The sequence below is a fragment of the Saccopteryx leptura genome, chromosome 5 (genome assembly GCF_036850995.1).
Source record: "Saccopteryx leptura isolate mSacLep1 chromosome 5, mSacLep1_pri_phased_curated, whole genome shotgun sequence".
NCBI lineage: Eukaryota > Metazoa > Chordata > Mammalia > Chiroptera > Emballonuridae > Saccopteryx > Saccopteryx leptura.
Window position 1 is genome coordinate 18,089,874 of NC_089507.1, and position 17,761 is coordinate 18,107,634.

At 38.6% G+C, this 17,761-nt stretch overlaps 1 protein-coding gene across 3 annotated transcripts in view; it reads left to right on the forward strand.

Annotated features, from left to right (window-relative positions):
- Positions 1-17,761, forward strand: part of TBC1D19 (TBC1 domain family member 19) — a 141,232-nt gene that overhangs the window by 65,005 nt on the left and 58,466 nt on the right. For all 3 annotated transcript variants that reach the window (XM_066385012.1, XM_066385013.1, XM_066385014.1), the window contains 2 exons: positions 10,500-10,574; positions 14,198-14,260. In XM_066385012.1, coding sequence (XP_066241109.1) covers positions 10,500-10,574; positions 14,198-14,260 — 138 coding nt within the window. The remainder of the gene's footprint in view (positions 1-10,499; positions 10,575-14,197; positions 14,261-17,761) is intronic.

The window sequence follows — 17,761 nt, forward strand, 5'->3', positions numbered from 1 at the left end:
AACTTCTAGCTCTCCCAACTTACTTGAAATCTGTCACTGAGGGACCTTCACTCTTCTCAACCTCTTCTTTTTAGTCTTAGGAAAGACCTCACCTCCTCCTACCTAGAGAAAACAGAAATCATCATAAGAAACTCATTCAAATTCCATCCACCAATCCTGTGAACTTAATTACATCAGCACCTATTCTTGACTCCTCTTCTTTTACAGTTAAACTTTTCGAAAGAAAAGTCTCTGGATGCTCTTACTTCCTTAATCTGTTTAATTACTCATTCTATCATAGTCTGTCATACACCCACTACATGACTGTCACGGTCCTAGCCAAGGCAGCTATGCAACAAATAATCTTCTTTTCCCCAAGTGACCCTGTCCCACAACTCGTACTTGTTTGAGGAAGTGTCTTCAGACAGAATCATTCAGATTGGTGTGTGCTAACGACAACAAGCAGTGTTTGGATATGGGCAGAAACCAGGGCTAAAGTACCTGAGAGATGAATGGATGGATTTGGAGGAGCAGATGGGTCAGCTAAAGCAATGAGATATTTCCCTTCCCTCTATAATACAACTACTACCCCTCTTGATCTTTACCTTGATTCATTTTTTTTCTTTTTTTTTACTTTTAGAGAGAAAAGGGAGAGAGAGAGAGAGAGAGAGAGAGAGAGAGAGAGAGAGAGAAAGAGAAACATTGATTTTTTTATTCCACACATTCACACCGCCATTGGTTAATTCTTATATGTGTCCTGACTGGGGATTGAACCCACAATCTCGGCATGTTGGAGAGATACTCTAACCAACTGAGCTACTTGCTCAGGGCTCATTTTCTTTTAACTAGCTATTAACCTATTTTTTTTTAATTTAGAAAATTAAATTTAATGGTGACATTGACCAACAAGTATACATAGATTTCAGGCAAACATCATTACAGCATTTGAATAGTCAATTATGTTATATGTCTATCACCCAAAGCCAAGTCATTTTCTGTCACCGTATATTTGTCCCTCTTTACACACTTTCCCCAACAGGCCCTTCCCCTTCCTTTTATCCCTTCCGCACTGTAACCACTGCACTCTTATCTATGTTCATGAGCCTCAACTTTGTATCCCACCTATGTGTGAAATCATACAGTTTTTAGCTTTTTCTTTGTTTTTATTAATTTTAATGGGGTGACAATCAATCAGGGTACAGAGGTTCAGAGAAAATATCTCCAGGTTATTTTGACATTTGATTATGTTGCATACCCATCACCCAAAGTCATATAGTCTTCCATCACCTTCTATCTGGTTTTCTTTGTGCCCCTCCTCTCCCGCCACCCCCTCCCTTTCCCTCCCCCCCAACCATTACACTCTTGTCCATGTCCCTGAATCTCATTTTTATGTCCCACCTATGTATGGAATCATATAGTTCTTAGTTTTTTCTGATTTACTTATTTTACTCAGTATAATGTTATCAGGGTCCATCCATGTTGTTGTAAATGATCTGATGTCATCGTTTCTTATGGCTGAGTAGTATTCCATAGTGTATATGTACCACATCTTCTTTATCCAGTCATCTATTGAAGGGCTTTTTGGTTGTTTCTATGTCCTGGCCACTGTGAACAATGCTGCAATGAACACGGGGCTACATGTGTCTTTATGTACCAGTGTTTTTGAGTTTTGGGGGTATACTCCCAGTAGAGGGATTGCTGGGTCATATGGTAGTTCTATTTTTAATTTTTTGAGAAACTACCATACTTTCTTCCATAGCGGTTGTATTACTTTACATTCCCACCAACAGTGGATGAGGGTTCCTTTTTCTCCACAGCCTCTCCAACACTTGTTATTACCTGTCTTGTTGATAACAGCTAATCTAACAGGTGTGAGGTGGTATCTTATTGTAGTTTTGATTTGCATTTCTCCAATAGCTAATGAAGTGAGAATCTTTTCATATATCTGTTGGCCATTTGTATTTCTTCCTGGGAGAAGTGTCTGTTCATGTCCTCTTCCCATTTTTTTAATTGGATTGTTTGCTTGTTTGTTGTTGAGTTTTATGAGTTCTTTGTATATTTTGGATATTAGGCCCTTATCTGTGCTGTTGTTTGAAAATATCATTTCCCATTTAGTTGGCTGTTTGTTTTGTTGTCAGTTTCTCTTGCTGAGAAAAAGCTTCTTAGTTTGATATAGTCCCATTCATTTATCTTTGCCTTCACTTCCCTTGCCTTAGGAGTCAAATTCATAAAGTGCTCTTTGTAACCAAGGTCCATGAGTTTAGTACCTATGTCTTCTTCTATGTACTTTATTGTTTCAGGTCTTATATTTAGGTCTTTGATCCATTTTGAATTAATTTTAGTACAAGGGGACAAACTGTAGTCGAGTTTCATTTGTTTGCATGTGGCTTTCCAGTTTTCCCAGCACCATTTGTTGAAGAAGCTTTCTTTTCTCCATTGTGTGTTGTGGGCCCCTTTATCAAAAATTATTTGACCATATACATGTGATTTTATTTCTGGGCTTTCTATTCTGTTCCTTTGGTCTGCATGTCTATTTTTCTGCCAATACCATGCTGGGTTTTTTTTTGTTTGTTTTTTTTTGTTTGTTTTTTTCTGAAGCTGGAAACGGGGAGAGACAAACAGACTCCCGCATGCGCCCGACCGGGATCCACCCGGCACGCCCACCAGGGGCGACGCTCTGCCCACCAGGGGGCGACGCTCTGCCCACCAGGGGGCGATGCTCTGCCCCTCCGGGGCGTCGCTCTGCCGCGAGCAGAGCCACTCCAGCGCCTGGGGCAGAGGCCAAGGAGCCATCCCCAGTGCCCGGGCCATCCTTGCTCCAATGGAGCCTTGGCTGCGGGAGGGGAAAAGAGAGACAGAGAGGAAGGAGGGGGGGTGGAAAAACAAATGGGCACTTCTCCTATGTGCCCTGGCTGGGAATCGAACCCGGGTCCCCCACACGCCAGGCCGACGCTCCACCGCTGAGCCAACCCGCCAGGGCCTACCATGCTGTTTTGATTGGCTCTATAATATAATTCGAAGTCAGGTATTGTAATGCCCCCAGCTTCGTTCTTTTTCCTTAGGATTGCTCTGGCTATTCGGGGTTTTTAATAGTTCCATATAAACCTGATGGTTTTTTGTTCCATTTCTTTTAAAAATGACATTGGAATTTTGATGGGAATTGCATTAAATTTGTATATCGCTTTGGGTAATATAGTCATTTTGCCTATATTTATTCTTCCTATCCAAGAACAAGGAATATTTTTTAATTTCATTATGTCTTTTTCGATTTCCCTTAACAATGCTTTATAGTTTTTATTATATAGGTCCTTTACATTCTTTGTTATGTTTGTTCCTAGGTATTTTATTTTCTTTTTGTTGTAACCATGAAGGGGATTGTTTTTTTGGGCTCGTTTTCTGATGTTTCATTGTTGGCATATAGGAAGGCAATGGACTTTTGTATATTAATTTTGTATCCTGCGACCTTACTGTATTGGTTTATTGTTTCTAGTAGTCTTTTTGTGGAGTCTTTGGAGTTTTCAATGTTCAGGATCATATCATCTGCAAAAAGTGAAACCTTTACTTCTTCTTTCCCAATATGAATGCCTTTTATTTCTTTCTCTTGTCTGATTGCTCTGGCTAGAACTTCCAGCACTACGTTGAATAAGAGTGGAGAGAGTGAACAACTTTATCTTGTTCCTGATTTTAAGGGAAAAGTCCTCAGTTTTATGCCATTTAATATGATGTTAGCTGTTGGTCTTTATTATGGTGAGATATTTTCCTTCTATATCCATTTTGTTAAGTGTTTTAAACATAAAACGATGTTGTATTTTATCGAATGCCTTTTCTGCATCTATTGATAAGATCATATGGTTTTTGTTCTTTGTTTTGTTGATATGGTGTATTACATTAACCATTTTATGTATGTTGAACCATTGTGATTCTGGGATGAATCCCACTTGATCACGATGAATTATTTTTTTAATGTGTTGTTGTATTTGATTTGCTAGTATTTTGTTTAGTATTTTAGCATCTGTATTCATTAGGATATTGGTCTGTAGTTTTCTTTTTTCGTGCCATCCTTGCCTGGTTTTGGTATGAGGGTTATGTTGGCCTCATAAAATGTGTTTGGCAGTATTGTTTCTTCTTCAATTTTTTGGTAGACTTTGAGTAGAATAGGAGCCAAGTCTTTGAATGTTTGATAGAATTTACTAGTATAGCCATCTGGCCCTGGACTTTTATTTTTGGGGAGGTTTTTAATAGTTGTTTCTATTTCCTCCCTGCTTATGGGTCTGTTTAGGCTTTCTGCTTCTTCATCACTCAGTCTAGGAAAATTGTATTGTTCTAGGAATTTATCCATTTCTTCTATCTTGTTAAATTTGGTGGCATATAGTTTTTCATAGTATTCTACAATAATTCTTTGTATATCTATGATATCTGTGGTGATTTCTCCTCTTTCATTTTGGATTTTGTTTTTATGAGTCCTTTTTCTTTTTTCTTTGGTAAATCTTGCCAAGGGTTTGTCAATTTTGTTGATTTTTTCAAAGAACCAGCTCCTTGTTTTATTAATTTTTTCTATAGTTTTCCTGTTATCTATTTCATTTATTTCTGCTCCAATTTTTATTATTTCCTTTCTTCTGCTGGTTTTGGGTTGTCTTTGTTCTTCTTTTTCTAGTTTCTTAAGATGTGAAGTTAAGTGGTTTACTTGGGCTCTCTTTTGTTTGTTCATATAGGCCTGTAGTGATATGAACTTCCCTCTTATTACTGCTTTTGTTGCATCCCAGAGATTCTGATATGTTATATTGTTATTTCTGTTTGCCTCTATGTATCTTTTGATCTCTGCACTTATTTCTTCTTTGACCCACTCATTTTTTAAAAGCATGTTGTTTAGTTTATACATTTTTGTGGGTTTCTTTACCTCTTTTTCTGCGGTTGAATTCTAGTTTCAAGGCTTTATGATCAGAAAATATGCTTGGTATAATTTCAATTTTTCTGAATTTGTTGATGTTATTTTTGCGGCCCAACATATGGTTAATTCTTGAGAATGTTCCATGTACACTAGAGAAAAATGTATACTCTGGCACTGTGGGATGAAATGTCTTGTAGATATCTATCATATCCAATTATTCTAGTGTTTCATTTAAGGCCAATATTTCTTTATTGATTTTCTGTTTGGATGAATGATCTAGAGCCATCAGCAGTGTATTGAGGTCTCCAAGTATGATTGTATTTTTGTTGGTTTTTGTTTTTAGGTCAGTCAGTAGTTGTCTTATATATTTTGGTGCTCCTTGGTTTGGTGCATATATATTAAGAAGTGTTATGTGTTCTTTTTTTTTTTTTTTTTTTAATCTTTTTTTTTTTTTTTTTGTATTTTTCTGAAGCTGGAAATGGGGAGAGACAGTCAGACAGACTCCCGCATGCGCCTGACCGGGATCCACCCGGCACGCCCACCAGGGACGACGCTCTGCCCACCAGGGGGCGATGCTCTGCCCCTCCGGGGCGTCACTCTGCCGCAACCAGAGCCACTCTAGCACCTGGGGCAGAGACCAAGGAGCCATCCCCAGCGCCCGGGCCATCTTTGCTCCAATGGAGCCTTGGCTGCGGGAGGGGAAGAGAGAGACAGAGAGGAAGGAGAGGGGGAGGGGTGGAGAAGCAGATGGGCACTTCTCCTATGTGCCCTGGCCGGGAATCGAACCCGGGTCCCCCGCATGCCAGGCCGACGCTCTACCGCTGAGCGAACCGGCCAGGGCCTAGAAGTGTTATGTCTTCTTGATTCAATGTCCCCTTTATCATTATGAAATGACCGTTTTTGTCTCTGATTACCTTTGCTGTCTTTTAGTCAGCATTGTTAGATATGAGTATTGCTACACCTGCTATTTTTTTGGATGTTATTTGCTTAGAGTATTGTTTTCCAACCTTTCACTTTGAATTTGTTTTTATCCTTGTAGCTTAGATGTGTTTCTTGTAGGCAGTATATAGTTGGATTTTCTTTTTTAATCCATTCTGCTACTCTGTGTCTTTTTATTGGTGAGTTCAATCCATTCATATTTAGTGAAATTATTGACATTTGATGGTTTCCTATTGCCATTTTATATATTGCTTTCTGATAGTTTTGTATCTTGTTTGATTCTTCTTTTATTTTTTCATCATTTGTTTTTGTTTGGTTGTAACCCATACTTCTTTTCTCTGTTCTTCTTTTTTCAAGCCATGCACTTCTGTGTTGGTTTTTCCAGGGGTGATTACCATTAAGTAATGGAAAGCATACATATCATGTTCTTTGTAATACGTTATCTCATGAGTGCTTCTGCACTCCATCCTTCTTTGCTACTATTAATCTTTGTCCTCTCTCCCCTTCTTTGTTTCTTTGTCACAGATTAATCTTGTTTTTATTGCAATCTTGATGGAGCTTTTACTTGTAGTTTTGTTTTGTTCTTTGTGTATGATCAGAAAACCCCCTTTAGTATTTCCTGAAGTTGGGGTTTTCCGGTGATAAATTCCCTCATCTTTTCTGTATCTATGAATGTTTTTATTTCTCCTTTGTATTTGAAGGATAGCTTTGATGGGTATAGTATTCTTAGCTGGAAGTTCCTCTCTTTCAGAACTTTAAATATAAGGTCCACTCTCTTCTAGCTTGTAGAGTTTCTGCTGAGTAATCTGTTGATAATTTAACGGGCCTTCCTTTATATGTTGTATTCTTCTTTTCCCTGGCTGCCTTGAGAATTTTTTTAGTCATTGGTTTGTGCCAATTTCATTATGTGTGCCTTGGAGTAGGTTTGTTGGGGTTAAGATAACTCGGTGTCTATTTGCTTCTTGAATTCAAGGCTTCAGTTCTTTCCACAGGCTTGGGAAGTTCTCGTCTATTATTTGTTTGAATATTTTCTCCATTTCATTTTCTCTCTCTTCTCCTTCTGATATACCCATTATTCTTATGTTGCTCTTTCTGATGGAGTCAGACAATTCCTGTAGGATTATCTCTTTTTTTTTTTTTTAATTCGTGAGTCTCTCTCCTCTTCTCTCTGTAGTACCTCTAGTTGCCTGTCTTCTATGTCACTAATTCTCTCCTCTATCTGGCCTGTTCTATTGGCTAAACTTGTTACCTCATTTTTCAGTTCATGAATTGAGTTTTACATCTCTGTTTGATTCGTTTTCATAGTTTCGATTTCCTTGGTGAATTATTGTTTCTGTTCATTGAATTCTTTTTTAAGCTCCCTAAATTGCCTTTCTGTGCTTTCTTGTATATCCTTGAGTATTTTTAAGACTTCAATTTTAAATTCTCTCTCATTTAACTTCAAGGTTTCTAAGCTATTGAAATTTTTTTCTATAGATTTTTCTTTATCTATCTGAGCTACATCACTGTCTTTTGTATCCATGATATTCGATTTCTTTTTCTTTAATGGCATTTGAGAGTGGTATTGTTAATAACACTAATAAGAGTTGATAAATATTTTTTGAAAAAATACAGTGAAAAATGGAAAATTCTATTGTGCTAAGTGGAACAAAAATACATAGAATGGAGGGCCTGGGTTGGGGGAGTGACAAAGAGGCAAAAAATGAGGAAAGAATCCAAAAAATGCCACAAGGAAAAAATTTGGATCAAGAATAAAATGATTTGTTTTTAAATGATGGTTGAATGAGAGAAGTAGTGTAAGAGAAAAGAAAAAGAGAAAAAAGAAAAAAATACAAATGAAAATTTTATGGTATTAAGTGGCACAAAAACTATAGAATGGAGAGCTGGAGTTGGGGGAAATGCTAAAGAGATAAAGAGCGAAGTAAAAAGCACACAAAATGCCACAAAAAAAAAATTTGAATCCAGAATAAAATAATTTGTTTGTAGGTGAGATTTGAATGAGAGAAAAAGTGAAAGAGAAAAGAAACAAAGAGAGAAAAAAATTGAGTTTTTTGGAATTTAACACTCATAGAAATAAAAAAGAATGGAAAATATAACACCTATGGGTAATAATGTTCAAAATAAAAAGAAAAGAATAAAACAGAAAGAGGATAAAATGACCAAGGAGGAAGGAAAAAAAAAGGATAAAAAATATAAGAAAGCCCTGGCCGGTTGGCTCAGTGGTAGAGCGTCGGCCTGGCGTGCAGAAGTCCCGGGTTCGATTCCCGGCCAGGGCACACAGGAGAAGCACCCATCTGCTTCTCCACCCCTCCCCCTCTCCTTCCTCTCTGTCTCTCTCTTCCCCTCCCGCAGCCGAGGCTCCATTGGAGCAAAGATGGCCCGGGCGCTGGGGATGGCTCCTCGGCCTCTGCCCCAGGCGCTAGAATGGCTCTGGTCATGACAGAGCGATGCCCTGGAGGGGCAGAGCATCACCCCCCGGTGGGCAGAGCATCGCCCCTGGTGGGCGTGCTGGGTGGATCCCGGTCGGGCGCATGCAGGAGTCTGTCTGACTGTCTCTCCCCGTTTCTAGCTTCAGAAAAATACCAAAAAAAAAAAATAATAATAATAAGAAGAAGAAAAATAATGGAAAATTATAAAGACTGTGGATTTTTTCTGGTTTTGAGAAGTTATCTTCTTCCTTTTTCTTTCTTCTCTCTCTTTTTGGCTGGTGGCGCTGTACCCCAGATTCTGCCCCTGTGGTACTCTTAGGCAGAGATTTGCTGTTGTGTCGCTATGGTGATCACATAAACTAGGCCTCAGTCCCATTGGTAGGCGGGGCTTGTTAGCATTTGCAGACTCCGACAATGGGAAAGTTCGTTTTCCCAGAGCCTCTCCCCAAATTTCTCCTTCCTGAACCAGCAGCCTGAGACCCAGCTGTGAAGTTGCCCCAGCCACTGCCTGGAGAGCAAGAGGCTCTAAGAGCTGCAAATCCCTCCTCTATCCCCACTCAATGCATGGCTCTGGGTAAGGCTTTGCCAGCCAGAGCTGCCAGTGTAATCAGGCAGGGCTGGGAGCCGATTGCCTTTCAGGTGTCTTTTTATGAGCCTCCTGGCATGTCTAGTATGCCTCAGCACTCTGCAGGTCTGCTCTCCAGAGGCTGTCTGCAAGCTGCCTGCGCACCCTTCCCCCACCACTTTCACAGTTTTCTTCCCCAGGAGTGTGCTTTGTTAGCCTGTATGGCTGACGAAGGCACTGCACCCAGACAGGTCCAGGTGTAGGGAAGCTGGCTTTCGTGCACTTCCCACGTGCTGTTGTTTGGGAAGCTGGATTATTCAAAAACTCTGGTCACAGCCCACACAGAGGGCCACTACTGACAGTCTCTGACCCAGCCCCTCCATCTGGAAACACAGGCACCCATGCCTCAAGTACCAGGTGGACCCACTCACACACTGCCTCAGCTTGCCGATCAGGAGACTGGGAGTAAACAAGGTAACTGCTTGCCCACCTCTGCTGGGGTCTGTTAGCTCCTTGTGGGCTGAGCTGTGGGCACACTCTCTCCTCAGCTTGAATGTCTCTTCCCTAGCCCAGCTTTTTCCGCTCCCCCAAGCCCTCACTTTCTCTCAGTTCCAAGTGAAAGCAGCCCTTGCTCAGGTCAGTGAGGAAAGCGGAATACTCCGTTCTCCGTCTTATTTCCTTCAGAGTGGGTTATATATTCAGCCACCTTTTCACCCAATTGTACCTTTGTTTGATGTATGTGTATTTCAGATGCTCCTGAGATTGTTTTTCTGTCTCTAGTTGTTGAATTTGTTGAAGGTTCAGGGAGGGGTATCGGGAGCACTCCTCAGGACACCATTTCTCTGACGTCACCTCTAACCTGATGTTTAACTGGATTACATTCTCAAGTCATTACTCCCTTTTTCCTTCCCTCCCTTCTTCTCTCCTTTACTTTTCCTCCCCTTTTCTCTCCTTTCTACCTTTCCTCTCTTCTATTTCTTATTCTCTAATAGATTAAACATTAGCCTAATCTTATCACTGTAGAGAATTAATCAGATTTAAAGTATTATGGGACCATGTTCAAATATAAAAAAAACCTCATTTTTATCATATGATATGTGATTGCTTTTGCTACCAGGGATGATTTAGTATGTTTATTATAAATGTTTTATTTTATAATAATTGAGGTATTGAAAGGTAGTATAGAGTAGTTCTTCTGGATTTTGTATAGGTTCCAGGGCCAGGTTTCCTGAGATCAAATCTTTCTACTTTTGAGGCCTGGAACAGCAAGGTACTTTTTTCTCTGGGCCTCAGTTTCTCAAATATAAATAAGAATAATAATCACTAAACTATTTTATTTTGTTGGAATGAAATTAAATGACTTAATTCATATAGTGTGTAAAACAGTTCCTAGCACCTTGTAATTAGTTAATAAATTCTGTATTTGTTATTAAAGTTAAATTATAGTTAATCAATTTAATAAATATTGATCAAATACCCTTCATTTGCCAGATCTTATCCTAAGTGACAGTATTAGATATATTTATTGAGCATCCCATATTGGCCAGACATGGAAAATGTCTGGTTATGAATAAAATTAAGTTACTATCCTCTTAATGTTTATAATACTATTAATGATGATCATTTATTAAAGTTTGAAGCTGACTTTATAAATGTGATTGATTGACCTTTAATTTCTTTGTTTTATTTTTAACTCTAGGATATCTTATATTATGAGCAGCTTAAGACCAATGTGATACAACATGACCTTTTGGTGGACAGTCTAATTTATAAAGTAAGTAAATGTTTTCATAGTTTTTCATCTCGTTATCATTAAAATTTTTTTGAGAGTCTCTATCATTCAGGGCCTGTAATAGGTATGATAATACATATTAACACTGAAAAATAATTTTCAGTGATCATTATACTTATAAAGTTAAGGTTGACCTTCAAAAGTTGCAGTCTCCATCAAGTGTTATCCTCTTTCTGTCCTGGCCGGTTGGCTCAGCGGTAGAGCGTCGGCCTGGCGTGCGGGGGACCCGGGTTCGATTCCCGGCCAGGGCACATAGGAGAAGCGCCCATTTGCTTCTCCACCCCTCCGCCGCGCTTTCCTCTCTGTCTCTCTCTTCCCCTCCCGCAGCCAAGGCTCCATTGGAGCAAAGATGGCCCGGGCGCTGGGCATGGCTCTGTGGCCTCTGCCTCAGGCGCTAGAGTGGCTCTGGTCGCAATATGGCGACGCCCAGGATGGGCAGAGCATCGCCCCCCTGGGGGGCAGAGCACCGCCCCTGGTGGGCGTGCCGGGTGGATCCCGGTCGGGCGCATGCGGGAGTCTGTCTGACTGTCTCTCCCTGTTTCCAGCTTCAGAAAAATGAAAAAAAAAAAAAAAGTGTTATCCTCTTTCCCTTTAAAGCTGTCTTCATGATCCTTCCTGGCCTATTTTTGATTAAGAGAATTATAAGTATTTCTTATCCTTATAGATTCATGTTTATTACACAAACTAAAAAAGCAACTGAAAGAAATATCAAAATATGATATTTTTATCTTATTTATCTCATTCTTTAGGATCTACTTATTTATTCTCTTCTATTGAAATAACTTTTTACTTATAATTGTTTTAGTATCTAGACATATGGGTAAGCACGTCTTAGGTGTTAGGACAAGTATACATTGCATTTTTGTCTCTAGGTATCTGGTATAAAGTTGAGATATAGATGCTGTAAGCATGACATCGTATACGACTGGTTCTGGATGAATAATTACGCTATTTAAAACACTGGGATTTTAAATTTAGAACTTGTTAGATAGAGGAGAAGAGTATATTATTTCAGGCCTCAGAAATGGGAGAGAGAAGATCATACATTGAGGAACTGAAGATTTGTCTGGGAGAACATGGCAATGCAAGCATTTAATGACTGCTTACTGTGTGCTGTACAGTGCTCCAAACACTTTACATAGTTGTCCTGTGATCCTGACAGCTACCTTGAGAGTAGCCGATAGCAGCATGTAGTCTATGAACGAACGATAAATGCTTTTTTTCCTGGTAAAAAACTTGCGCTCTATGAAATCAGGCATTAAAAACAGTAGAACTTACTAGAAAAATAGAGTTGGGGTAGCTTTTGCAATTTGTAACCAGAGTGCTGACAAAGCTAATAACTGGTAACTTGGGAGATGAATTGTATAGCTCAGGCAGGCTGCTCCTGAAGGAGCTATTAAAAATGTACAAAAAATAGTAAAGTAGAAATGCTAAAATAATGACGCTGGCAGTGGTAGACCGAGCTGCAGGGGCTGCTGCTACCGCGGGCATGAGAGGAAGTAGAGCCGCAAAGAGATGCACTAGGCTGGGGGCCCTTCTGCGGAGGGAGCACCCAGCGCGGACATTCAGTTTTCATTTCCTTAAGGACAGTTGTAGGGATCATGCCTGTCCTTTTCTGATTATAATCTACTCCTGCTGGTTTGGCTTCCCTTTTTTAAAGAGAAATTGCATAAGAACCAACACAGTTTCCATCTTATACTGACATCATTCCCTTACTCACCAGCCACATATTGACACATGCTGTAACAAACCAGGAAGTACTATTATTTCTAGCATTTTGTAGATGAGGGAACAGAGGTAAAGAAAGATTAAAGAAATTTAAATGTACATATTAAGCAGAAAAGTCAAGATTGGATTTGGGCAGTGTGACTTCTGAACCATACTTTTAACCACCGTGTACTCTACAGGGATCAGAGATGAACAGAGTTAAGAAGATAACAGTCTTTTGATGAAAAGTCTTGACTCTCACAGTTTTTACATAGATTTGAATCACTGTTAACTTTGAGGGTATGATTGTGCTCAGGCAATTATTTTAGCAACAGCGTGAGAGATCTTTTGGCTTTAAGATCTTCAACCTCTTCCCTACTCAAATAAGAGAAAACTCACAAGCGAAGTTCAGAAAATCAAGGAGTGCTAGCATGAGAGTTCTCTCTACTGCCACCATAATTCTCAGTTTGAATCAGTAAAGAAAATGTGCTGTGAGGATGAGGTAAATAATTTGTATCTGAAGAATTGAATATGAGTTTTGGCAGAGTCAGTCCTGACTATCCACAACATGAGTATTTTTAGGAAGAAATCTGTCTCTGATTAATCCTAGTTTGTGTTAGTTGAACTCTGCTGATCTTGTTGGAACAACTCCAAACATTATTAAAGTCATTCTTGAGGGAATGAGCATTTAAAATATTATTTGAAGTTTCATTACAACTCACTTTGGCAAAGATTCATTTTTAATTTAACTGAAAACAATATCAATTATTTTAATAGTTAAAGGAATGAATGGAACAAGAGAATACTAAATATAAAACATCATCAAGCCCCTTCTAAGCCGAATTATTAAATGGTTCTCTCTGGATGGTATTTTTTTTTTCACAAACTTGCACTTTATCCACATCATCTGCAGTTTTCCATCACGTACTATGATCTGACATTCTATACCAGTGTTTTCCCACCTTTTCCTTTTTATAACCCCCTATATAAAAATTAAATGCCAAAGAAAAGATTTTGTTGGATAGAGATAACACTTTGGAGGTCCACAAACCACTGTAATGTGTAAAATTTTTGGCACCCAAGAACCAATTCTCACGCCCTTAGAGACAACATCATCCCTGTTGAAAATGCATGAGATCTACCTCTGCCCATATCGTCTTCTGATACAGAACTGGCCCCTTTCTTTTTGCTTAATTTGTGTCTTTAAGTCTTTCCAGATTTAGCACACATTCAACTACCTCCAGCTCATCCACAACTCATTTCAACCTCTCCTTTTTAGGGCTTTGCTCAACAGCTTAGTTGAATTTTGTAGACTGATCAATATTTTCAGGGATTTCTTCAATATTTCTTTGTAGTTCTCATATTTCTACATTGTATGTTTTCTTACTGAGGAGACTTTAGACGTTTTTATGATAAACATTGTCTTATTTGTGTGTTTGTTTGGTAATAAGCGATGACTTGCAAGTGAATAATTACAAAGGCATGGAAGATTTTTGTTATTTTGAGGGTACGGCAAGCATGTGGACCTGAACAGTGGAGGATGAGAATGAAAGAGTAATTCGAGGCCAGATGGTTGTGGTTGTTTCTGGATGTTATGATTATATCTGTTTTTCCAGCTTTTAAGATACCTAAGTATTAGGTTAAAAGAGATGAAATTGAAATAAATACTAAGGAATTACTAATGAAACCTAAAAAAGTATCAGCAATTTGATGTCAAATAGTATGTCACATACTATATTAGTCAATTAAATTAAGAGCATTGATGAAATTTAATTGAGAAGTTTATAATTATATGTAAAGTAGTAAAATCATTTTAGTATTCTTTCTAGACCATGTCTTAGTACTGAAGATATATTTATTTAGGGTTTTTTTTCAATAGTCTCCACTTTTAATTATAGGATGTGAAGTTAACAGCAAGCAATGATGATTATTATTTTGTATTTGAAGATTATTTATACCAGGTAAGTTGAAAAATTAAAATATATGATGTTCTTGTTTTAAGCTCTCTAACTTGGATGCTTTGGGAGATAGCTCTGTTGTTAACTGAATCCTCGTGAAATCAAAGCCATGTTTATTTTTTCTCAAATTAAATGTTCTAAGTTTGGTATAAGGTTAACTTCTGTTCTTATGTGGGATTAAGTGGGAGAACAAGCATTCCCAAATGAGTGTTTGGACTCTTCCTTTTGGTCATATCTGCTACAACCAGGAGATGTATAAGCACAAATTCTTAAATTGGGTGTCAGATTTATATTGAAGCGATAGCAACATGTTTAAAGAAAGAATTTTACATAATAGCTTTCTGTTAAAGGTATTAAATAAATAATTAAATGTTTTGAAATCAGTTTGAAGTGTCATGATTGCCCTTTGATCATTTCATATGCTGAGACTCTGGATGTTTGGATTGTTTACCTAGATCTTCTTGTTATCTACTAAAATCAAAATATAAAGAGGAAGAATGTAACTTTTGTAGAATTGCCTAGATGACTTTTTTAAAGATCACATATATATTAGTACTTTGATTTGTGTGAATGTCAATATGAATGTCATGGAGAAAATATCTAGTACCAATTTTTGCTTGATGTAATAGGTCCAGCTGTTTGGGTTAGTAGGCTTCTGTTTGGTAGTGGTAATGGGTGTGTGCATCTGTTTAAAAAAACAAAAAGAGTTATATAAGAATTTCTCAAGAAAGTTTAATTAATCACACATGGCCCACCACGTGGAAGTACCATGTTCAATTCCTGGTCAGGGCACACAGGAGAAGCAACCATCTTCTTCTCCACACTCCCCTCGCTCTTCTCTTCCCAAAGCCATGGCTTGAATGGTTAGAGGAAGTTGGCCCTGGGCGTTGAGGATGCCTCCATAGCCTGGCCTCAGGTGCTAAAATAGCTATGAGCAACAGAGCATCGCCCTGTAGAGGGTGTGCCAGGTGGATCCTGGTTGGGGCATATGCAAGAGTCTGTCTCTGCCTCCCCACCTCTTACTTAATATATATAAAAAATTAATCATATATTTTAAAAGCTGAAGTCCAAAGAATTTATAAAACTTACTATAAATTAAAATTTGAAATAACTTTAGAAACATTTTAAGAGAATTTCAACAACTTAAAATATGCAATTTTTAAATTTTTTAAAATAGTAAAATTTAAAATCTCATTCTCTTTTAAGAAGCTAATTATTAAAAGTTGGTAAAAAACACCAAGCCATTTAAGTTTTAATTGAAATAGGTCATTGAAAGCCATTGAATATATGTATTTTTTATAACCTGATAGATTTGTTTCTGTAGGAAACAATCTGGATGATTTGGATTGGGAGGGGTATTAATCACTGGCGGTCTTAGACAATAATTTTATTATTCCGTAACATTTTCATATCCAGAAGCAGATAATGCTCTGAAAATGGAGATAAAAAGTAGTTCAGAAATTTAAAAAAAATGTTTTTAAATAAATGAAAGTTTGAAAATACAAAAAATTAAGTTTATTTACTCATTTAGCCAATGTGTAACCTGGTGCTTAATTCTTACTACTCAATCAAATTTTGAATATACAGGTAAAGTTAATCCTTTACTTATGTAGTAATATTAGTTTACTGATAACTTAGGTAGTTAAGAAATATTTATTGGGAATTATACTTTTGAAATGGCAGCATAGGCCCTGGCCGGTTGGCTCAGTGGTAGAGAAACGGCCTGGCATGCAGGAGTCCCGGATTCGATTCCCGGCTAGGGCACACAGGAGAAGCGCCCATCTGCTTCTTCACCCCTCCCCCTCTCTTTCCTCTCTGTCTCTCTCTTCCCCTCCCACAGCCGAGGCTCCACTGGAGCAAAGTTGGCCCGGGTGCTGGGGTTGGCTCTATGGCCTCTGCCTCAGGCGCTAGAATAGCTCTGGTTGCAACAGAGCAACGCCCCAGATGGGCAGAGCATCGCCTTCTGGTGGGCATGCCAGGTGGATCCTGGTCGGGCACATGCAGGAGTCTGTCTGACTGCCTCCCCGTTTCCAACTTCAGAAAAATACAAAAAAAAAAAAAAAGAAAGAAATGGCAGCATAAAAAGCTCCATGGAACCATCCACAGCAGTAAAACCATAACTGGTGAATTTAAAACTAAAGAAGTAAATGAAGGTATGACGATAATGTTTTATAAATTAAAGATTAATGGCCCTAGCTGGTTGGCTCAGTAGTGGAGCGTCGGCCTGGCGTGCAGGAGTCCCGGATTCGATTCCCGGCCAGGGCACACAGGAGAAGTGCCTATCTGCTTCTCCACCCCTCCCCCTCTCCTTCCTCTCTGTCTCTCTCTTCCCCTCCCGCAGCCAGGGCTCCATTGGAGCAGAGTTGGCCTGGGTGCTGAGGATGACTCTGTGGCCTCTGCCTCAGGCGCTAGAATGGCTCTGGTTGCAACAGAGCGACACCCCAGATGGGCAGAACATCACCCCCTGGTGGGCGTGCCTGGTGGATCCCGGTCAGGTGCATGCGGGAGTCTGACTGCCTCCCCATTTCCAACTTCAGAAAAAAAGATACAAAAAAAAAAATTAAAAATTAATAAAGAGATAAAAATTATTTTAAGTACCAAGTGAAAATTCTGAGGTCAGAAAATATAATAATTGAAATGAAAAATTCACAGTAGGGACTCTACAATACATTTGAACAGGCAGAAGAGAATCAGTGAACTTGAAGATAAATCAATAGAGATTATGTCATTCAAAGAACAGTAAGAAAAGAATGAAGATCAGTGAACAGAGCCTCCGAGAAATGTAGGAAACCATTTCACTCACCAGCATATGTATAAAGGGAATGGCAGAGAGAGAGGAGAGAGAAAAAGAAACAGGAAATATTTGAAGAAGTAATTGCTGAAAACTTCACATTTGATGAAAAATATTTATCTACACAAGAAGTGAACTCCAGGTAGGCTACACAGAGACCCAAACCCAGATACATCATAGTGAAACTATCAAAAAGGCAATGAAGGAATCTTCAAAGTTGCAAGACACATGATTTGTCATCTACCAGGGGACCTCAATAAGATTAAGAACTGATTTCTCATCAGAAACCATGGAGGCCAGAAGGCAGTGAGATAATAAAGTGCTCAAATAAATATTGAGTAGTATCTTTTTTCTTTACTTAACTCTGGTTCCAGTAGTTCTTTCCTCAAATACAGCCTTGGGCAAGTCACCACACCTCCCTTGGCCTTTATATCTTTATCATTAAAATGTAAGTGTGGACTAGATGGTCTTAAAGACTCCTTTATATATATTACAGGACTTTTAAAAAAATGTTATATATGTGATTTAACACAGGCAAAGCAGTTAGATTTTTCCATATGGGTATTATTGATTACAGATTGTTTTTATTTTTAAACCCAGATTTAAAATTTTTATCTCAAGAGTTACTAATTGCTGGATTTTATCTATTGAGATTTTCATAATTTCTTATGCAGGAAAATTCTATTGGTCTTCTTTCAAAGACAGAAAAGTTT